Source organism: Salvia splendens, chromosome 22 (assembly GCF_004379255.2).
Source record: "Salvia splendens isolate huo1 chromosome 22, SspV2, whole genome shotgun sequence".
Taxonomy (NCBI): Eukaryota; Viridiplantae; Streptophyta; class Magnoliopsida; order Lamiales; family Lamiaceae; genus Salvia; species Salvia splendens.
The window spans coordinates 412,574-435,825 of NC_056053.1; the positions used below are offsets into that span (position 1 = coordinate 412,574).

Here is a 23,252-nt window from a genome sequence, read left to right on the forward strand (position 1 = left end):
TTTCTCTATTAAACTTTGTTACTTGGTTAGATTGTTAATTTTAAGAATATTAGACTGGGTTACACTGAAAGGTGTGTAAAAAACATTTAACATATCATTAGTATTTTACTAAATTATTTACTCATTCAAATACATACAGAGTGTTCATATTAAAATTAATTTGGGTTACATTGATGATGAAACTTCGGTTCACATATTCTATCTTTTAGAGTTGCAAAAATTGTTAAATATTTACAATGAAATAACAAGTTAAAATGTACCATATTTTGAGTTAGAAATAATTTTCTTGCCAAAACTATACAATTGAAGAATCGATCTAATTTTTCAAGAAAAATTGGATGAAGTGTAATTGGATATAATAGGAACATGTTGTGAATGAATGAATGACTCGTTTTGGCATAGTTGAATTGATCAATATGTTCAACTCCAGAGGTGCAATGGAGGTCTTGACAACCCCTCCTCTGTCGGGATATAGTGTGGCCATTTTGAGACATACGTTAATGAGAAACCGACCCACCTAGATCTGCAATTGTCTAACTTTCTAAACCAAAACAGGACATGTTGAAACGCTTGCTTCATACAAGCATACATAATATGAAGGTGCAGAGATGGCTGAAACTGGGCAGTCTTCCATCTGCAAACACACAAACACAAAAAAAGCACACTCCCTACGCAGGCATTATCCTGTTCAGGTGCAAAGGGACTTTCTCAGCCCGATCGGGTCCAAGCCCCGAGCCTCAACTGGACCCGATACAGACACCCCCGGTGCATTTTCACGTCATTCAATGGACTAAAAGAGACATTTAACATCAAAAGAAAATTAAAAACATTTTTATTAATCCATATAAGCACATGGTGATCGAGATTAAAAGGGCGTTCGACACACTTCATAGCTCAAGCTACTATTGTACTCACCTAATGCATCAAGAGCTTTCTCAAACCTCATCATTCTTGAATCTTGACTTAGCTAATCCATGCATCATAGCTCCAAGACTCGGTTCTCGATCGTGCCTAGTTTATTGCATCTTCTGTGAAAGAAGCCCCTGCAATAGATGTTGATAAAAAAGACTCCAATTTAGAATGGTAGGATACTTAACACTTTCCCTACTAAATGGGTTACTTATAGTTTATAGCCTAAACTCTGATATTAGTCTTTTCTTTAGCTCGAACTTCGAGAAAAGTTTAACAAGATTCATCTGATTGATGTATGGACTTTGCCGGTTATGTCAAGACAAATATTTTCACATAATCAACCAAAATTGTCGAGTAATATGCCAATATCTGTCTTGACATGACCGAAAAGCCAATGCATTAATCGAACAAATCTTGTCATATAACAATCAGAAGTCACTAGCGAACTTACGATTGCTATTGTTGCTTCCTATAACTAAAAAGTTTCTCAAAGTTCATGCTATAATTGAAACTCTTCTCAAATGTGAAGCTATAAACTATAATTACTTTTAAGTATTTCTTATCATATAGTTTCTTGCAGAAGAAAAAAAGTTACCTTCAAACTGTCTTAGATTTGGCATACTGCACCAGTAAGTAAATTTCACCTCCAACCTCGCCATGTTGCTCTCCACTCACAGTCTTCTTGGCAGCTAAGAACTCAGCACTCATGGCTTCCATGCCGTGCAATACGGCCTCCTCCGCGTCCCCATAGCCGTGCTCCTCCGCATATTTCCTGACGTCCTTGGTTATCTTCATCGAGCAGAACTTGGGCCTGCACATCGAGCAGAAGTGTGCCACTTTAGCACCATCAGACGGCAGTGTTTCGTCATGGAACGACAAGGCAGTGGTCGGGTCCAACGACAGAGCAAACTGATCCATCCAGCGGAACTCGAATCTCGCCTTGCTCAGTGCATCATCCCAAGCTTGAGCGTGAGGATGCTGCTTTGCCAGATCAGCAGCATGTGCAGCTATCTTGTACGCAATGACTCCGGCTTTCACATCATCGCGATTAGGCAATCCTAGATGCTCTTTAGGGGTCACGTAGCAGAGTAGCGCTGTTCCAAGAACCCCGATGTTGGCAGCTCCAATGGTGGACAACTCGTGGACAACTTCCCTGAAAAAAAAAACTTAAACAGTATTACACGACGACATGTATGCATATGACCAGTATCAAGATTAGGAACAATGTTATAGCAAATCTACACACGTGTATTCTTTGGTGCTTTTAGGGAAGCAATCCTCAAAGGATGGAAGGGGGAGGAAGTCAGGAGCATTCGGATCAACCGTGTGCTTACGTGTCTTAACTTTTTCTTGGTTGGTAGTCGAGGGATCGAATGTTAATGTAGCTTTGAGGCTTGCAAAGAAAGCAGGGGAGACTTCCTTTCTTCTTATGCTTGCAACCTGTCCATTCATGTTAGTTCCATGGAGGAAGGAGCTGCTGAGGTATTTCGATGAAGCAGAGGAGTTTCTGTTGTTGTACACAGCTGATGCCAAGTAAAAGGAAATGAATCATTTGCAATTTAGCAAAACATCAAATCCAAATGTACATGAACAAAAACACTAGATTTGGAAGACAATAAACATCATCTTTTCAAATGTAAAAACAAACATACAAGTAAAACAAGGAAAAAAATTAGATTCTTTTAAGCATGGGGTTACTTTTCACAAAATTAACAAAAGAACCAAAATGTAATCTTGAGGTTAAAATATGAACTAAAGAAGTTTTCAAGAACTGTTTGTCTGAAATTGGAGCTCTCGTCTATAGAAGTGGAACCTCTTAACTTCTTATGTTTTACGAAAAAAAATAAAACTGAATTATTCCGTATATTGAATCTATTCAAACAAGGAAATGTAGGCATAATCATCCAAACATTCTATGCAAAATTTAAATAACACAAAACAAATTGATTAAGACATCTGCCACTAAAAATAAACAAATAAAATTGGCCAAAATTAAGCAATTACACTGAAAAAAAAGATGCAGATTTGAAGTATCAAATCATTTTCATAACATTATATGTAGAGAAACTATAAATTGATACATGCACCACACAATAAATTATTATCAAATTTGTGAACTTTAACAGCAAAATGGTTGAGTTTCTTTCAAACACAAACCAAAGCATACACATTTACTCACAAACAAACTGAAAGTTTTGCAGAAAAGCATCAATTTTCTTGAAATTAAAATAAATGGGCTCTCCCACAACCTGAATTTCCTGACACAGTGACCATGCAGAAGACGAACGAATGCAATAGATGATCGAAATAACAAAATAAAGTAGAAAAGAAACAAGAAGAAGCTGAACCTCAAATCTGGAGAGATATTTTTTGCGCGAGTGAAAGGAAAATGTCAATACATTACTTTAAGAATATCAACATAATGCTTTGAGAATGTCAACACATTACTTATGTTAACCCATTGCTTTAAGAATGACATTCTACCGGTATTATATTGACATATTTTATATACTATGTTGACATTTGTTGGTGTACGAAAAAATTGAAATTTTTTGAATTTTTTTTCAAATTTTGACATCGGAACATATGCAAGTGAGATCTCGTTAGAATCCGTATGAAATTATCTTTAATTTGATATATGTTGTGCAAAAAAATAGTTTAAATCGAGAAAATTATATTCGTTTAAAGTTATGTGATATTTTTCAAAAGTTAGTTATAACTAATTTATTGTAAATTGACCTTAATACCCTTATTAAAGTTTTTTGTTGATCGTATTGACTTTTCGAGATTAATGTTATCTAAAGACTATTATTTAATTATAGCTAGCAATTAAGTATTAAATTAGCAATATAACACTCCACTCCTCACTCATATTTTATTTTCTCTCCTAAATTTCATCTTTCTTTAGTTAATTCATTAAACCCTACTTATGGATTGGGCTTGATATAATTTCTTTTTGTTTTGTTTTCACTCACATTGTATTTTCTTTTGGGCTCGTCATCTATATAGGAAAACAATGGATTGGGCTTGCTGTAATTTCTTTTGTTTTGTTCCTTAGCAAGATTTTAGGGCAAGTGTATGAATATATTTCAAATTTCAAATTTCAAATGAAGGCTAAGGACAATAATATTAAACACCTCATGTCTGAATTATCAATAATTTTCCAAAAAAACTCGAGTTGGATAAGGACAGAATTAAGGCAAACAAATTAGCTGATATATTTTTTGCTAACACTCTTATCCGCATTTATTTTCATCGTCCTTATACTACTCAATCAAATCCTACCTTGGATATAGAAGTCAACTATGCTTTGTATGTTGTTGATTTTGTTCTTGAATTTTTGCAATGTGAGTAATTGAAATCAGAGTCAGGATTGTTTCTAATTTGGCAGAAAATATTAGCATCAATTGAAGAGAAATTGAAACTAAGAAAAATAACTGTTGTGAACTTATGGTGAGAAAGAATTGAGATAGGGTGAAGCTTTTCAGCCTTAAATGAAATTACAGCCAAGATTTTTACACCGAATAAACGTTCACTCTTAAACAAATTTAGTTGAGAAGATGCTTCCCGTGTATAAGATCTTTGATTTGAAGTTCGATAAATAATTATATATGGAGCTGCCGATGGAAAGTGGCATATTGGCTTTCTTTATCTTTTGTTCCTTCTTTTCATATCTCTCACACTCGGTTCGAGATGAATTGAGCTTCTGTAATGAACGAGTATATAATTTTCGGCTCACGACTACAAGTCCATCAAATAAAAAGGTTTTTAATATTAGGCTCAACATTGATAGGCCCAATTAACCGATTTTTTCTTACAAGTCCAGTGCCTAATGTTGCCAGCCCACTAAAATCTGAAAATATGTATTTGATGTATGTGCTCAATCCACAAGTGTCAAATAAATCAAAATTTTGATAAAGTCTAATTAGCATTTTTTGTTGGAATTAAAATATATTTTCAAACTGTCTCTGGGCAGAAATGAATTTAATTAAGGTCGAACCTGACTCGTGGACTCAAACATTTGCAACTTGGAAAATATTTTTGTTTTTATTTTCAAATGTGGCGGAGTCAAAGTTGGGTAAGAAAATACTTTAATTTCAACGTGTTTTTCATGGTATATATTAATTTGTGTTTATATTAATATTATCAAAGTTAATGTATTCCTCTTTTGTTTGGCAGTTGAGAAATCGAAATGTTCACCAAAATATCGTCGTTCTAAATTGCACACGACTAAAATCTAAGTGCTAAACGGACTCGAATCCGATGTCTTTAGCTAAATCAAGTGAAATTAGAAGTTAACTACTAGTAGCTGTCAGATCAAATTTATGGTAGTTTGTAAAATCAAAATTCTATGAAAGAGTAATAAGTACTTAGAGCGTCCTCTGGATGTCTCGGCGGACTTCCCAAAAACACCTTCTGCCACGTCATAAGGACATCTCACTGCACTATCACGTCATAAGGACATCCCACTGTACAATGGCGGACATCCTCAAGGACATCCCGACGGACATCCACAATAATAAAAATTCACAAATTCACCAAATTAAATAATTTACGGAATTAAAATTTCGACACAAATACGGACGGAGAAAGTGCAATGATAATTTCATTAAATAAAAAAAAATAAAAAGGTACATTTCAACAAAAAAAAGTCTAAACAAATTACATTATAAATATCAATGACGACTCCTCCGCGTCCATAGCTCTTCAATTATATCGTTCTGGAGTCGAATGTGGGCTTGTCGTTGGTGCATGTCGGCAAATGCACGGACTCGATCGGCCTCTTCATGGGGTATCCCCATACGTACATTGGCGGTGGTCACGCCGTGGCTTGGACCGGCAGCATCAACAACATCATCATTGGCCTAATCAGTTAGTGCTGGACCTTCATCTTCGACAATCATGTTGTGCATGATAATACATGCGTACATGATATCAGCGATGCTGTCAATATACCACAGCCGTGATGGACCCTTCACTGCCGCCCATCGAGCCTTGGCACACCAAATGCCCAATCCACATCCTTGCGTGCTGCCTCCTGATGACCCGCAAAATAGATCTTCTTTTCGTCTGTTGCACATCTGATCGTCTTCACAAAGACGGACCACATAGGGTATATCCCATCCGCCAAATAATAGCCCATATTGTGTTGGTTGCCGTTGGTGACGAAACTGACGGCCAGACCAACGCCCATGCACTGGTCGTTGAAAAGGGGCGACGACTGGAGGACGTTGATGCCGTTGTTCGACCCGGCTACTCCAAAATACGCATGCCAAATCCACAGCCGGTAGTCAGCTACCGCTTCGAGGATCATCGTGGGATTTTTGCCCTTGAAACCGGTACTGAACACCCCTTTCCAGGCGGCGGGGCAGTTCTTTCACTCCCAATGCATACAGTCTATGCTGCCCAACATTCATGGAAACACGTGCTGACTCCCGTGCATATCCATCAGAGTCTGACAATCTTCGGGGGTAGGCTTTCGAAGATACCTATCCCCGAATATCTCCCTAACGCCCTCACAAAAATACTTCAGACATTGGCGGGCAGTCGTCTCGCCGATGTGGAAGTACTCATCGAACATGTCGGCCGTACCTCCGTTTGCCAGCTGCCTGATTGCGGCAGTGCACTTCTGTATGGGCGTGTGGCCGGGTTTACCAACCGCATCCTCTTTCATCCTAAAATACTCGTATCGACGCTCTAAAGCACCCACGATATGCAGAAATAGCGGACTATGCATCCTAAAACGTCGTCGGAACATGTTCTCCCCAAACCGCGGCTCCGGAGCGAAATAGTCCTCATACAACCGACGGTGTGCAGCGATGTGGTCCCGGGGTACTATAGTTTGACGATGGATGGGTCGAGGTACCGCAGGCTCTGCTGCTGCTGCAAGGCCGCTTGTATCGCGCGATTTATCTCCCTGGACGTAACTGCCCGCAACTGTTCTTTAATTCACCGGCGTACGTCATCAACACCCCCACCACTATCACCCGCACCACTACCACTACCACTACCACTAGCCATTTTGGATATATAAAAGAAATGTAGAGAGAGAGAAACTCGTTAAAACAAGTTGTGCGAATGAAATGAAGTTCAACGAGCCGTATATATAGAGTTTTTTTACAAAAAAAAATAAAAATTGGGACGTCCGTCGGGAACCCGCAATGGCGAACGTCACGACCGACGTCATCGGAAAGCCTCGGATTTGCAGTGTCCGCAGCGAACATCCGCATCCGTCCCTCCTACGCCTCATGGCAGACGTCCCGCACGGACATCCGGCACGCCGGTCCGACGTCCGCCGGGACGTCGGTCGCGGCGGATGCTCTTATTATGTCAAATTATCAAAGCAAATTACTTAATTCATACTCTCCCCGTAAATTCAGAATTTTAAATTATAAATACAAAATTTATCAATTGTTTTAATTTTAATTGCATTAATGATTTCCAAACCGATGTAAAGGAAATACTACCATTTATTACTCTTCGGCCAACCCTACTCTAAAATTGGTGGCTCGTCAAATACTCTTATTACCCAAGTCATGTTCATGGCCACATAAATTAATTTATTGCAGAAAATAAATTAATAATGGGCAATAATGCCAATAAACAAACAAAATAAAAAGGCAACACTTCACCAGGTTGATGAAGATGGCCATGATCCCATATGGCCAATCATTTTTATGATTCTCAATACAACGAATTTAAATTAATATTTGAAAATATCACACACCACTATTATTAAATTTCAATGACTTCTTTAATTAGATCTAAGGTTACATGTCACTATAATAATTGCAATCAACAAGGATGGCCATGATACCACATGACCAATCATAGATAACAACAAATAAATCTTTTAGTTTTCACAATTGAAATTCATTGTATTCTCTGATTGGATCTAGAGTGAATTATTCATATCAATTTTTTCTAGGGGAATTCATGATTCAAAGTGTATTGGGACTATTTTAGTGCATAAAAGTATAACTTATCGGTAAATTCTTAAACTTTCTTTAAATTTTAATTTTACATATCAGCTTAAAAATATCTCCATAAATTATTGAACTATTAATTCAATATCATTTTGCAATTAAATTATTTATTTGTTCTATATTTGCAAATAGATATTCCCAAACTCATATAGCTTGACAATTTACTTCATAGCGCTATCCGTCAACCAAACGACATCCATTTTAGGAAGTAGGCAGCCGAACGTCGTCGTATTATACTAAATGAAATCATTTTCATTTGCTAAGTCATAATTTTTTTTATATTAAGACACAATGGAATTAAAGGAAAACAACGAGAAATAAAAAAACAAGTATACGACAATTATTTAATTTAGTAGTATAATATAACGTCGTTTCACTGCCTATAATGCTTTTTAGTAAATGTTGATAGTGTCACTACGTAAGTCATTAAGCAATATCAATGCAGAAATTTGATTGGTTACAAAATCAGAATAAATCAATAGTTTAATCACATGGAGATCTGAAAGTTGGTATGCAAAATCCTAATTTAATGAAAGGTTCGCAATTTATAGGCAAATACCTACATGAAAATTATACAGGAAATTATATCCTAATTTTTTTGCATGATTAGATGTCTCACTTTCCTTTTTAATTTGTTTATTTAAGAACAAAAACTAAGTTATTATTAATATACAGATTCATTTTTGTCTTTCCATTAATACAATCAACTACCTAATAAGTGTGACATCTTAGTCGGAATAGTGGGACTATTAATTATTGACTAGATGAAAATACAAGAAATAATAGTCTCCGATGTTTTTTCCTGCACCCGCCACTAGTTTTGTTACTACTCATGGTAGCTTTTCTACACAATCTCAAGCTGTGGTCAGGTTGTCTTGCCCCCCAATAACAGTGGACAGTTTTACATATCATTAATGTCCACGAATGCTCATTGCTGACTCATCTCCTTGTCAATATTACTTGTATTCATCTTAATTAATGAAATAAGCAATCTTAAATCTCAAATCAGACACTTATTGTGGGCTGATGCACTGTTGCTGTCTCTCTTCTGTTCACTTCCCATTTCACCTATTTAAACCCAATTTTTGAATCACATTTCCTCACCTTTGATTCATATCCTTCTCTTTATTTTCTCATTTTCTTGAAGAATCTTGATCATCTACATTGTTACATTGGGTAAGAATCTTGATCATCTCCCACTTTAGCTAGTTTGCTTTTCTTGAAAATCTAGTCTAAGTAAAAAGCCTCTTGTTTTTTGCCACTTTTCTTTATCTTGATTCATGCTTCATGAGTTCATGTCTAGTTTTGGCTCAATTCTTGCAGTTTAAAGTCCGAAAAACACCTCCGAAAACTGCAGTGGAACAAAAGGAAATATGACTATCACAGCTGTGCCAGTGATCAAGAATGGCTGCCTCATGGTTCGTGGCAAGGTTGTCTTAACCGGAGTTCCAAACAACGTTGTCATCACTCCATCGAGCTCGGGTTCAGCCTTCGTTGGAGCCACCTCGACTAGCCCGAGCTCACACCATGTCTTCAATCTTGGAACTCTTGAGTGAGTGCAAGTCACACTTTCTGTTATTTCTGTTGTTTTCAGTTCTAACATTTTTCTTGCAAAAAACATGACAGAAACTACAGATTCATGTGCCTTTTCATCGCGAAGATCTGGTGGATGATACCGCGTGTTGGGAGATCAGCTAGTGAGATTCCCATGGAGACTCAGATGCTGCTGTTGGAAGCTGAGGAGGAATCTGCTCTGGAGTTGCTAGACGAGGAGAGTGAAACGAGTGGGAACAAGTTCTACGTGCTCGTGCTGCCCGTGTTGGATGGAGCGTTCAGGACAACGCTGCAAGGGACTAAGTCGAACGAGCTCCAGTTCTGCAGTGAAAGTGGTAGGTACACTCTTGTTTGCTCTTTTTGTTGGTTTTCCCTTGAAACTGATCCCGTGTTTGTGCTTGTGTTCGTGTTCAGGCGATCCCAACGTGAAAACTTCCCAAGCGTTGGAGGGCGTTTTTGTCAATTCGGGGGACAACCCTTTTGAGCTTCTCAAAGAATCAATCAAGTATGTTTTGTTACATTGTTAAATCAGATTCAACTTCAGTAATCAGATTTTGATTCTTGAAGTTTTTTTGCTTCTGTAGGATATTGGCAAAGCTCAAGGGCACATTTAGTCACCTGGAAAGCAAAAAGGTGACAATAGTTGAACCATCATCCCTAAAACACACACTTAATATGTGAAATTTTCTTGAAAACTGAATGCATTATTGCTTTGAAACAGTCTGCTGCTCACATAGACTGGTTTGGATGGTGCACTTGGGATGCTTTCTACACAGATGTTACTCCAAATGGAATCAAAGAGGGTCTAAAAAGGTATGGCCAAAAAGAAAAACTTTTGTCTTATGAAATAACCAATAATCAAATCTGTATTTTTTCCTAATTTGAATGAAATTCTTGCATTATACAGCTTCAAAAAGGGTGGCATTTCTCCCAAGTATCTGATCATAGACGACGGGTGGCAAGAAACGGAGAACGAATTCAAGAAGGAAGGAGAGCCTATCATTGAAGGAACACAGTAAGTCATTTGCATCAACCGATCTTTTTCAGTGAAACTGATGATTATACTCATCATTTTTATGTTTTTGGTTACAGATTTGCTACCAGACTAACAGATATCAAGGAAAATAGCAAGTTCAAGATCTCAGAATCAGATGGTTCATCCACAAATCTCAAAGAGTTGATCCATCAAATCAAGGAAAACTATGGCTTGAAGTAAGAGTTGAAAAAAGGCCTTAATTTTCGGTCTGATCATCATAAAAGGCCTAATTTTTTACTTATGTTGCAGGTATGTCTACATGTGGCATGCTCTAGCCGGATACTGGGGTGGCGTGCAGCCTGCGTCAGAGGCGCTCAAGAAGTACAACCCGAAGCTGCAATATCCGGTGCAGTCACCTGGGAATGTCGGGAACATCACAGACATAGCCATGGACAGCCTAGAGAAATACGGAGTTGGAGTGGTTGATCCTGAAAAGGTCTTCGATTTCTACAACGATATGCACAGCTATCTTGCCAGCAGCGGCGTGGATGGTGTCAAGGTCGATGTGCAGAACTTGATCGAGACTCTGGGAGCCGGGCACGGTGGCAGAGTTTCCATCACCAAACAGTATCATGAAGCTCTTGATGAGTCAATTGAGAAGAACTTCATTGACAACAACTTGATCTGCTGCATGTGTCACAACTCAGACTCGATTTTCAGCTCAAAGAAGAGCGCGACTGCTAGGGCCTCTGAGGATTTCATGCCTAACGAGCCCACGTTCCAGACGTTGCACATTGCATCTGTGTCCTTCAACAGCCTTCTGCTAGGTGAAGTTGTGGTGCCAGATTGGGACATGTTCCATGTGAGTAGCCTCGTCTTACACGCTTCTTTCTTCGTTAGATTCATTAACGTTTAATGTGATCCGATGCTAAAATATTCCATCAATGCTGCAGAGCAATCACAACACTGCAGAGTTCCATGGTGCAGCAAGAGCAATAGGAGGCTGTCCAGTCTATGTGAGGTAAAAACATTTAGCCCCGAATCCTTAAAAAATCATTGTTTCCATTACTGTGATCAACTAAACTCGACTTCACTCTTGCAGCGACAAGCCAGGAAAACACGACTTCACGATCCTCAAGAAGCTCGTGCTGCACGATGGGTCCATCTTGAGGGCTAGATATGCTGGAAGGCCTACGCGCGACTGCCTGTTTGTTGATCCAGTCATGGATGGCAAGAGCTTGCTCAAGATATGGAACTTGAACAAGATAACCGGAGTGGTTGGAGTTTTCAACTGCCAAGGAGCTGGAACTTGGCCAATGAAAGAAACATCCGAATCCACTCAAAACACCAACCCCATCTCTGGCCGTTTTAGCCCCCTTGATGTGGAATATCTCGAAGACATTGCTGGCGAAACTTGGATTGAGGAATGCGCTGTATATGCCTTCAACGCAGGGACCCTTTCAAGGGTGCCTAAAAACAGAGGCGTTGGAGTGTCGCTAGGCGTGTTAGAGTGTGAAATATTCACCATTTCTCCAATAAAAGTAAGCAGAGTCCTTGAAAAAATAACAAAAAACTGATTTTTTTTTCATGTTCTTGTTATTCTTGATGACTAACATGGACTACCTTTTTGTGATGTGATCCACAGATGCTTAATGAGGACATCGAATTCGCACCTATTGGCCTGATCGAGATGTACAACTCCGGTGGAGCAGTGGAGGATTGTACATTTGGTGAAACTGTAACAATCAAGGCAAGAGGCAGAGGATTGTTTGGAGCATATTCGAGTAAGAAACCGCGTTTCTGTAAGGTGGAGAAGAAAGATGAGGACTTCACATACAGTTCAGGGAGTGGATTGCTCACAGTAAATCTTCAAAGTGAGAGCAGCATCAAAGAGATTGAGATTGTATATTGAATTATTCCAGATTTTCCCAGAGCAAAATTGTAGGGGAAAATTATTGAAAATCTCTGTTGTTTATTTCATGGAGTACTTTTTTATATGAAGCTATAAGTTAATTTAATCACGAAAGATGAAAATTTTATTATATGCTTACGCCATTCACAAAATTATGAAAAAGCATACTCAATTATGAAACTCAATATGTATTTTGTTTTTGTTGAATAAAGTCAAACAAAATTACAAGAAAAGGCAAATCTCTTATTGAATAAGAATAAAATTTGTTCCTTGCAACTACAGAACTGTTGTGCATCAAATTTGCCACTAATTGTTGCATTGTTTACTACACTTTCGAACTAAGTAAGCAGACAAACGCTGCTAAGAGTCGTCACCATGCTCAACGAGCTGCAGAAAATGTGGAGGTTGATGAACATCACAAAGAAATGTCTTTACCAAAAAGCTGAGCTATTCCAGCACTAGGATCTTCCTGCTTAACAAGCGACTCGCCCACCAGCACCTATTAAAACCACAAGGATACACAGCATGCAGCAGTTAGTAGAGCTGAAAATGAGTTTGCTCAACAATTTTGTGCTCAAGAACAATATGTAGTGCAACAAAGACACAGAAGAGACCATTATATGGTTAAATATTACTATTTATAGCAAGAACCTTCAACCTTTTCAGTTCATAGACTCGAATTAAGAAATTTCTCAATGTTCAGTACATACAAAAAACAGTCGAAGCTGATGCTACAAACTGAAAAGCACTGAAAGTTATCATAAACTATTATCAAACATAGAACTATTATTTTTGGGGGTAAAATTTGGTGCAATGCAACAAAAAGATATACAAATAGGTGCATCATTTAATAGTAGTTTCATCTTACTGCTTTGACACCAGCTTCTTGGACATAAGCAATATCTGCAGGTGTGAAAAGTCCAGACTCTCCAACAACCTGAGAAATCATGAACAAATGATTCAATAATATCATTATGAATAACATAAAATAAGGAGTATAGAAGGACTTTAAGCTAGTTAAGGGTCTGCTTACCATGATTCCTTTCTCACGTATCTTTTGTCCACGCTCACCTTCAAGAAGCTTTTTCGTATTGGCAATGTTGAGCTCAAATGTTTCTACAGGTGCAAACAATGAACTGTCTCAATATGTATGTGGTGTGTGTGTGTGTCTGTGTGAAGGTTAGAACTAAGATGCATCTTTGCACAGTTTTGATGTTGCTAGCTGAGACCTGAATGAATATTAGACTTTAGAGATGCACATACCTAGGTCACGATTATTGATGCCAATAAGTTGGATCCCCTCAATCTCTATAACACGATCGAATTCTCTCTCATCATGCACCTAGAAGATGGGAGATCGACTGGGTGAGAGAAAGAGCATTGAGAGGAAAGAAATATCAAATTACTGAATAGATATACTGCCTTAAATAGACAATCATAAAATCAGAGTTCGTGCATCGTTAACCATTATGTAGAAGTTTGTGACAGAAAAATGAATGCCGAACCTCAACTAATGCTGTCATCCTGAACAATTTGCAAATTTTAATCATGTACTTGATATCCAGATCAGGCAAGACCGCGGCAATCAGAAGAATTGCATCTGCACCTTTTATCCTAGCATAGTAGATCTGCCACGCATCTACCACAAATTCTTTACATAAGAGAGGGCACGGGGTCAGTTAACATGTCATGAAAAAGAAGTAATACTACTAAACTACCTATGTGGAGATACCGATAGCAGAATCACAAGCCTGCACTCCAGAATTTCTAATGGCCTCTAAATTCTCAAAGCTTCCCTTATTTGTCAGAAAAAAAGACCATTAGCCAACCATGTAAGGTGTATCGAAGTTAAGAAAAAGTAAAAACCTATAAACTCATACTTGGAAGTACTTCTCGTCGGTTAAAACACTAAGGCAAGCAGCTCCACCTTTTTCATAAGCTTTAGCGATCTGAACCTGTAAAAAGACATCCACAAGATTCACACATTCGTCATTTTTCTATATTTCCCTTAACTAGAGAAAGAGGAAAACAAAGTATAAACCGTTATAATTTGTTACGCCATTTCACAATGTCAAATGGGGTATGGATAAAAGCTAGAAGCATAAGACGCGAGTGATACTAAATCTAGACTTACAGGATCAAAATTCTCTCTCAGCACTCCTCTGCTCGGAGAAGCCTTCTTCACTTCAGCAATCAAGCCAGGAAAACTGGTCCGCGAGTTCGCCTTTTTCAGAGCTCCAATGAAATCTCTAGCTGGTGGCGCTTTATCAAGCAGTTTCTTCAGCACCGCGTACGGATTCTTCTCTTTCCTCTGCCATTCAAATCCAACAACACATTTATTAAACTCACAATCCACGAAAAGAAGCCCATATATAAGCTAATTAGAAAATATCAGAAAAACACCTGAGTGACTTCAACGTCCTTACTCCATATGATCGCTTCAAGAATATTACGGGGAGTATTGCCTTCATTCTGCAGGTCAAACTCAAAAGGACCAACATAATGTGGCGGCAGTCCAGTTGCTGGCCGCCTCCTAATCTTAATACCTTGACCCGCAGCAATTTCTTCTTGGTAAATCCCAACTTCCCACTCCTTGGCTTTAAGAGCATCTACTTCAGGCATGCTAGTTTCTGATGCAGTTGTCAAGCCATCTTTCACTTCGAACTACATACAAAAGAGATGAACACTCAATTAAACCAACAAAACTACAATCACTCTCATATCCAATCCAAATATAGTAATCCTAAAAGTTTCTACCTTTCCTCCATTTCTCTGTCTCTCAATCTAGCAATGAGAACACAGGTCAACTTAGGCGGTGTTTACTTTTTATGATTGAGTCTTTTTACCCTCATTACTAAGATTTCTCCAATCCTACATCTAGCTCAAACAATATAACTTACTATTAATGTTAGAATAATATCCCTTAGAATCAGGAAATAATATGTAATTGATTTACAGTATATTTTGCCGAGAATAGAGTGCCATTTATTGTAAATTAGGTTTACCTTGTATAGGGTGATTTTAGCCTATAAAGGTGTAACTCTGTAATACAATTCAATGAACAGAATAGAATTGAATTACCTCTACCGATTTCTACATGGCCTCAGAGCAGGAAGAATGATTCTAGGCTCAGAAAAATTTCATCATTGCCAATACCAATTCTCGACCTTTCCAACCAAAAAAAAATCAAATCCAGAAACCACATCCTACATCAAAAACATGTCAGATACAGAGGAGGAGAAACCCAATCCAGATCAGACGAAGAGCCTACGAAATTGCAAGAGCATCACCGTAGCATTCAAATTGAATGGAAAGAATTACCCTCTATGGTCTCGACTAATGAAAGTCAAGATTGGGGGAAGAGGAGCTTACTCCTACATCAGGAACGAACCTCCAGAAGCGGGCAACAAGAGTTCGACGAGTGGGAAGAGAACGACCTTGTGGTGTTCTCGTGGATCGTCGATAATATTGAAAACGAAATTGTCACCGATTTTGCGCATCACCTGACATCAAAGGCTTTGTGGGACAGCCTCGCGGTCACGTTCGAAAACAAGGCAGACCGCTACCTCATCTACGACCTAGAAGAAAAAGCGATCAATATCAAACAGGGCAATCTCGATCTGGAAACATACTATCGAAGGATTCATGGACTATGGATCAATATAGATCGCTGTCAGAAGCAACCTATCGACTGCTGTGACAAGGGGATCGATCAATTTTGAACCCATTCGAACTCAAAACGACTGATCAAGTTCTTGATCGGATTGAATCAAGAGTATGACTCGATCTGGCGGGACATCCTCAAAGAAGACCCAGCCTCATAAGTAGAGGCGGCATATGGGTGGGTGAAGACGGAGGCGGCTCGAGGTCGCATCATGCCACCGGCGCCGTCCTCACCCACCGGAGAAGCCAACGGTGGGAACACCGATTCGTCATTTGGGGGAGAAATTGGACACGGTTTCGCCGCACAGATCAACCGCCCGTCACACCGCAACAGCCAGCCACCACCACGCTCCGCAGCCACAAGCCGACCGACGGGAAATCGCCCAGATACCTCGAAGTTATGGTGCTCCCACTGTGGGAAGCAAAAACATACATGGGAGACCTGCTTTAAGCGATTAGGCTACCCGGAATTGTGGGAGGACAAGCAGAAGGCTAGGGCTACCCAAGCTCAGACGAAGATGGTCGTCGGGGTGAACGGAGATGGTGCACCGCGATGAATCGAAACCGACAACCATGGGGAAACGACTGGACCGGGATCTGGGAAGCATCAAGCAAGTCCGCCGGCCGGCGGCAACGTACGGGGCACCGGAAATTTTGCAGAGTGGACGGAGCCGACTGGCGGCGAGAGAGGAGGTAACGGGTTTGGTGCTAAGCCAAACCCTAGATTCACACACATATATGATTTTGAACAAAGTACCCATAACTCCCTGAAATTAGAAAATAAACCCCATTCTATTCAAATCAGGCCACCTAACTTTCTGAAATTCGAAAAAAGACCTCAGACACCCAGAAATTACATAACTGCCCTAATTTTGTGCATGTTAATCAGTTTGCACCCCTACGTGATATTTCCGATGCGTTTCATGTTTCTAGTAATACAAATACTACTGGTTGGATATTTGATTGCGGGGCAACTGATACTATGACACCTTATCGGAGTGATTTTGTTGACCTACATGATGTTACTAAATCTTATATTAAGACTGCAAGTGGGGAGTTTATCACCGTTATGTGGGCGGGTACTATTGAAATATCACCTACTCTTCGGCTCACAAATTGTTTATATGTTCCCACGTTATCCCAGAGATTGATGTCTATTAATCATGTGACTAAAGAGCTGAATTGCACACTTCTAATGCATCCCGACTTTTGCATTTTGCAGGATATTCTGACGAGGAGGATTCTTGAGCGTGGCACTGAGAAACAGAGACTCTACTATGTGGACGAGATAGCTCAAACTGGCAGTGCAATGTTGGCTCACGGATCCACGAAACAGGAAACTTGGCTCTGGCACCGAAGACTAGGACACCATTCTCCTGGTTACTTTAAATTGCTTTATCCTAATCTTTCAATTTCTTCTGATTTTTCTTGTGAAACTTGTGTTTTGGCCAAGAGCCACAGACAGTCCTTTAAATCTACAAACACTCGTATGAAATCCATGTTTTTTTTAGTACATTCTGATGTTTGGGGTCCTGCACCAATTGTTGGTGGGAATGGTTTTCGATACTTTGTGATTTTTGTTGATGACTGCACTAGAATGACATGGATATATTTTTTGAAAAACAAATCTGATGTGTTTGATAGATTTACCTCTTTCTTCAAATTGGTCCAGAAACAATTCCAAACCACTATTAAAAACCTTAGGTCAGATAATGGGAGAGAATTTGTTAACAGTGATATGACCCAGTTTTGCAAAGAAAAAGATGTGATTCTCCAGACCTCTTGTGCCTATACACCTGAACAAAATGGGGTGGCAGAATGGAAAAATAGGACAATCCTAGAAATGACTCGAGCTATAATGATTGACTCTAAAGTAACCAAATTTTTTTGGCCAGAAGCGATTGCTACGTCCATCTACCTCATAAACCGTCTTCCTACCAAAATCCTAAACATGAAAACCCCTCTTGATGCACTATCCAAACAAGCCAAGATACCCGAACACTTGAACCTCAAACCCAAAGTCTTTGGTTGCTCCGTCTACACCCATATCCCTAAACATGAGAGAACCAAATTGTCCCCCTGTGCAACCAAATGTGTCTTTGTTGGGTATGGGGTGAACCAAAAGGGATACAGATGCTTCGATCACCACTATGAACTGTAACTTCCTTGAAACCGAATTTTTCTATGACACCCACCTTAGTAGTCAGGGGGAGAAGGGTCCAGATATTTCTAATTCCGAGGACTATCTAAGTTGGGTTGTGCCATTGCCAAGCTCCTCGATCGAGGGTCCAACAGACCCAGTGACAGTCACTACTACCGAGCAGGCCTCACCACAAGAGTCATCTCATCCGCCCCCTAGCAATCCTTCTCTGATGATATCCGAGGTAGTTCCTAAACCTTGTGCTATTGACAGTCTGGTTTTTACTAATCTGGTAGATACAGATCTCCAAGAAGAAGATAACACTGTGGATGGAGACACCAGGAGATATGTGCTTCCTCACAGAAGTACAAGGGGAATCCCACCGAAGAGATACTCCACTGAAAAAATAGGGAAGAAGAGTCGCTATGGTGTGCCAAACTTTGTTCAAGGAAACCTGACTAAAATGGCTCGGGCTTTTGAAACTGCAATGTACGAAGAAGAGGAAATTCCACAGTCAGCGAAAGAAGCAATGAAGCATAAGAAGTGGAAGGAAGCAATGCTCATTGAAATGAAAGCGTTGATGAAAAACAGTACATGGGTTAAGGAAAAATTGCCCGAAGGAGCTAGAACCGTTGAATGCAGATGGGTGTTCACGATTAAACGGAGACCAGATGAGACTATCGAGAGATATAAGGCACGACTCGTGGCGAAGGGATACACCCAGACATACGGTGTGGATTATGCTGAAACATTCTCACCAGTTGCCAAGATTAATACCGTGAGAGTATTGTTCTCCATCGCAGCCAACAAGGACTGGCCTCTTCACCAGTTCGATGTGACAAATGCGTTTCTACACGGGGAGTTGTCAAAACCAGTATACATGGAACCACCGCCGGGGTTCACAGAAGAGTTTTCTGATGGGGAAGTCTGTCAGCTCAAGAAGACATTATACGGACTGAAACAGTCCCCACGAGCATGGTTTGGGAGATTCACAGAAGTAATGAAGAAGTATGAATATAGACAGAGTAACTCAGACCATACTCTGTTTATCAAGAAAAGAAAGGGGAAGATCACGTGCTTGATTATATATGTAGACGACATGATCATTACTGGAGATGATGAGGAGGAGATAGCCGAACTAAGGAAGAATTTATTTCATGAGTTCGAGATGAAAGACCTAGGTCTTCTCAAGTACTTCTTGGGAATAGAAGTACTAAGGTCGAAAAAGGGAATCTTTATAAATCAGAGGAAGTATATACTAGATTTGCTGGCAGAAATAGGGATGGTCTACTGCAAGCCCGCAGATACTCCAATGGTGCAGAATCATGAATTACAGATAAGGGGGGGAGCAAACTTGGCCGATAGGGGGAGATATTAGAGGTTAGTAGGGAAGCTCATTTATTTATCTGATACTAGACCGGATATTGCGTATGCAGTTGGAGTAGTCAGCCAGTTTATGCATGCACCGCAAGTGGAACATTGGGAAGCAGTTTTGAGAATTGTTCGGTATCTGAAGGGAACAACGGAGCATAGACTTCTGTTTGGAAAACACGGACATTTGGAGATACATGGTTTCACTGATGCAGATTGGGCAGGAAATCCGAATGATCGGAAGTCTACTGCAGGGTATTTTACCTTCGTAGGAGGTAACCTTGTTACGTGGAGGAGCAAGAAGCAGAAGGTTGTAGCGCTTTCAAGTGCAGAAGCGGAATTCAGAGGGATCAAGAGTGGATTAACAGAGGTTCTATGGCTACGGCGACTCATGACAGAATTGGACCTTCGTTCGATCCATCCTTGCAAATTGTTCTGTGATAACAAGGCAGCGATAAGTATCTCCAAAAACCCTGTTCAACATGATAGAACGAAACATGTGGAGGTAGATCGACACTTCATAAAGGAGAATCTTGAAGCGAAAATTGTAGAGATGCCATATGTGAAATCCAAAGATCAACTGGCCGACATCTTGACAAAGGCGGTGGACTCAAAGTCTTTTCGAGAAGTACTGTACAAGCTAAGTATTGGAAACTCCATTACTTAGCTTGAGTGGGAGTGTTAGAATAATATCCCTTAGAATCAGGAAATAATATGTAATTGATTTAGAGTATATCTTGCCGAGAATAGAGTGCAATTTATTGTAAATTAGGTTTACCTTGTATAGGGTGATTTTAGCCTATAAAGGTGTAACTCTATAATACAATTCAGTGAACAGAATAGAATTGAATTACCTCTACCGATTTCTACAATTAAAAGCTCCAAACATCAAACTCGTAAAATTAAAGCTCAACACCAGTGAATTTTAAAGAAAAGCAAAAGGGATTAATCTACATTAGACCAAACTAATTCTTCAAAATCTTGATTCAAACAGCATAGCACTAGTAATTAACTCCAAATCCCATAAAAAAAGATACCACCTTTAAACAAATCAAACAGTAGAAAACATCAAAACCAACCAAATAACAGCCAACACCACGCAAACTAAAATGCTGAGCAAGTCTGCTTACCTGTTGAGATTTAATGGCGGGAAAAGGCCTTTACCCCGAAAATGACTGATTCTTCATGTGGGGCTGCCTGAAAAATGCAAAATTTTTGGGGGTGGGATTGAGTGATCGCTGGAAAGAGAACCTCGCCGTTGCTCTCACTGAAATCAAATTCATGCTCTCCATGGATGGACTTGAATGTATGAATATGTAGAGATGAATCTGCGTATATATGTATATATGAATACGTATTTCGCCTAGCAAACTGAAGCAGAATCAAATTCTAGCTGAATTTTTTTGTATGATGCTATGAATGATTCTTGGTTGGCGAAATGGACTTTTGGCTTTGGGATTTCAACTTGTGAAAAATGTAATAAATGAAAATGTCCCAAATAATCCCAAAGCTATTTCATTCCTGATCATTTTTGAATTGTAAAAGTTAAATTTTATTTTAATGTACATATCTTTTACGTTTTCTACTCATTTTCTTTTATCTTTCATATCTTCTCAATTAACTCAATACACATCTTTTTCTTACCTCATAATGTAATGAATGAAAATTTCCCAAATAATGCAAAATCAATTTTAGCAAATACAAGTAATTACCCCTTTAAATTCAAGAAATCCACCTTACTCTACACTAACCAAACAATAAGTGAGTTTGGTAAAAAAGAGAGGTTGTTTGACCGAGTGTTATTACACAAAATCAAAATTACTTATACTAGGAGTACATTTCAAAGTGAAACATTGATTATTTATTTATATTGATTCACTTATGCAAACCAATCTCAAAATTTCATGTAAAAAAGCACGTCTATATTAATGTAACTTCACGTAAATCATGATTTACGTGACTGTAACAAAAGCAAATGTGTTCAATTGTTAGCATTATTTATCAGTTTATTTTTTCTCCTTGTTCTTTTCCCATCCTTATCTGAGTTGGTATGAATTAAATAACTTTGTTTCTTTCCCAAAGGATTGAAAAAAACTCAAAAAGAACTTGATCCATATTCAATAAAAATTATAGAGTATAAATTTATATGTTATCATTGGGTATTGGTAGAGTTTTGATTCTGCAAAAAGTAAAGTTAATTGGATTTTTATTCAGAATATTTGGTTAGTGGAGTTTTGATTCTGCAAAAAGTAAAGTTAATTGGATTTTGTATTGTTATTTTGAACAAACGGAAATGGTAATCAGACCACACCTTTCGTGAATAAAATTTTTATTCAGAATACGTATAAGAATTGTTCCTTCTATTCAAATTTTAAAAAATACAAAAGAAAACCATTGTCACATTTATCTGTAACAACTACTCCAAATAACTCTTGGATATAAGCAAAGCCGCTAAGAGACTTTAATAAAATAAAATAAAAAATTCAAATGAAATATTCCAGAATTTCATCATAGCACGATTCTTTTTCATGAAAAAATAAGGAAATGCATATATACAAAGAAAAATGCTGAAGAAATTAATCTTATATATCTAGTCTATAGGTTTCACCTTGTCTATCCATTGCAGATTTCTGCTACCGAGTTATCGTCTAGTAGAGCTTTATCCTCGTCTGAATTGACACCCGACAAATCGGGCACAACGAGAGGCCTTGACCGCATTCGCAGCATGTCTGTCCAACACCACAGAAACATGCACAATAGAATTAATCAAGGATGATATCTCATTTGGCATAATTAAGTAGCGAGCTGCAGCGTTGTACCTGGTGTCCGCAACCGAATGCCATGTTCTTTGTTTCAGTGATGCAGATTGGACAAAGCTGTAAATATGAAGAATGGGAGTTAGTGTATTTAAGTGCAATTACCCGTAGAGAAGATATAGATTTCTTACATTGTTTTCAGAAGAAGATTGGCTGGTTCTAACAACTGACTAGAAGAAGGTGCGCTCGGCTGAAAGCTATTGGACCAGGAAGGTTTTGGCGTGGAAAAAGAAGCTGCGCTGTACAGAGGAGAAGGGAGAGGAACCCGATCTATACCTCTCCCTCTTGAGGCACTGACCATGTTTCGATTATGGTAAGAGATTGCAATGAAATCCCACAAAGGAATCGAGAATAAGTACTAAACTAAACTAAACTAAACTAAACAGAACACTTAAGGACGAGGACGAACACTTAAGGGTTATTTAAATCGTGGACAACCCAAAATGACAAAATGACTTTTTATATGATGAACAGAGGGAGTATATCTATATTCTTTGTATTATTAGTAAAAAATCAATTTGCGTTCAAGAATTTGAATAGTAAATAAAAGGTTTTTAATCAATACTTTATGAACAAACATTGTTTCATCCGAATCCGAGTAATTAGTAAATGTCAACACACAACTTATTTGCTCACGAGCTTTTAGAACATGATTTAGTAACAATGGAGGCGAAAAGGTGGGGCATTACATAAGGGAAAAAGTAAAAGAGGAGTAGAGTATTGTCTTTTTACGATAAAAGAAATGCATCAAGTTAGTTGATTGCCCAAAGTGGAATAAGCCTCCATCCATTACCGTTCGACGGAGAGAGGTTTAACACAATGGACTAATGTAATGTCTAAGATATTGATAAGCTAAATGTTTTACAGTAATAACATTAAAAATAAAATTTTGTGATTTTTAAAAATTATTATTACCAAATTA

General features: G+C 38.7%; 3 protein-coding genes and 1 long non-coding RNA gene across 6 annotated transcripts; 1 reads left to right on the forward strand and 3 right to left on the reverse strand.

The window, feature by feature from the left end:
* Positions 1 to 399: 399 nt before the first annotated feature.
* Positions 400 to 3,282, reverse strand: LOC121786594 (phosphomethylpyrimidine synthase, chloroplastic-like). Of its 3 annotated transcripts, XR_006047223.1 has the most exons (5): positions 3,162 to 3,273; positions 2,159 to 2,435; positions 1,508 to 2,065; positions 916 to 1,043; positions 400 to 741 (listed from the first exon to the last, which is right to left on the reverse strand). XR_006047223.1 is itself a non-coding variant. In XM_042185231.1 (4 exons), the coding sequence occupies exons 2-3, from the start codon at positions 2,362 to 2,364 to the stop codon at positions 1,510 to 1,512; spliced, it is 762 nt and encodes a 253-aa protein (XP_042041165.1). In that variant the 5' UTR covers positions 2,365 to 2,435; positions 3,261 to 3,282; the 3' UTR covers positions 400 to 1,043; positions 1,508 to 1,509. The 3 variants fall into 3 exon arrangements, 2 of the variants coding, with proteins under 2 accessions (XP_042041165.1, XP_042041164.1); XM_042185231.1 differs by having other exon boundaries at positions 400 to 1,043; positions 3,261 to 3,282; XM_042185230.1 differs by having other exon boundaries at positions 400 to 1,043.
* A 5,655-nt stretch (positions 3,283 to 8,937) lies between these two features.
* On the forward strand, positions 8,938 to 12,446 carry LOC121787769 (probable galactinol--sucrose galactosyltransferase 2). Its single transcript, XM_042186606.1, has 12 exons — positions 8,938 to 9,074; positions 9,222 to 9,450; positions 9,525 to 9,787; positions 9,867 to 9,957; positions 10,037 to 10,085; positions 10,174 to 10,265; positions 10,360 to 10,467; positions 10,545 to 10,664; positions 10,738 to 11,290; positions 11,382 to 11,449; positions 11,531 to 11,969; positions 12,074 to 12,446. The coding sequence occupies exons 2-12, from the start codon at positions 9,272 to 9,274 to the stop codon at positions 12,338 to 12,340; spliced, it is 2,229 nt and encodes a 742-aa protein (XP_042042540.1). The 5' UTR covers positions 8,938 to 9,074; positions 9,222 to 9,271; the 3' UTR covers positions 12,341 to 12,446.
* A 116-nt stretch (positions 12,447 to 12,562) lies between these two features.
* Positions 12,563 to 15,206, reverse strand: LOC121787770 (indole-3-glycerol phosphate synthase, chloroplastic-like). Its single transcript, XM_042186607.1, has 10 exons — positions 15,098 to 15,206; positions 14,744 to 15,004; positions 14,475 to 14,651; positions 14,221 to 14,295; positions 14,073 to 14,136; positions 13,846 to 13,991; positions 13,604 to 13,682; positions 13,374 to 13,456; positions 13,209 to 13,277; positions 12,563 to 12,839 (listed from the first exon to the last, which is right to left on the reverse strand). Exons 2-10 carry the CDS (start codon positions 14,960 to 14,962, stop codon positions 12,756 to 12,758), a joined length of 996 nt encoding a protein of 331 aa, XP_042042541.1. The 5' UTR covers positions 14,963 to 15,004; positions 15,098 to 15,206; the 3' UTR covers positions 12,563 to 12,755.
* Positions 15,207 to 22,192: 6,986 nt separating this feature from the next.
* LOC121787262 lies at positions 22,193 to 22,485 on the reverse strand. The gene is made up of 3 exons (XR_006047306.1): positions 22,462 to 22,485; positions 22,334 to 22,390; positions 22,193 to 22,243 (listed from the first exon to the last, which is right to left on the reverse strand). It is a non-coding gene; the product is annotated as an uncharacterized LOC121787262 (long non-coding RNA).
* Between the last annotated feature and the right edge of the window lie 767 nt (positions 22,486 to 23,252).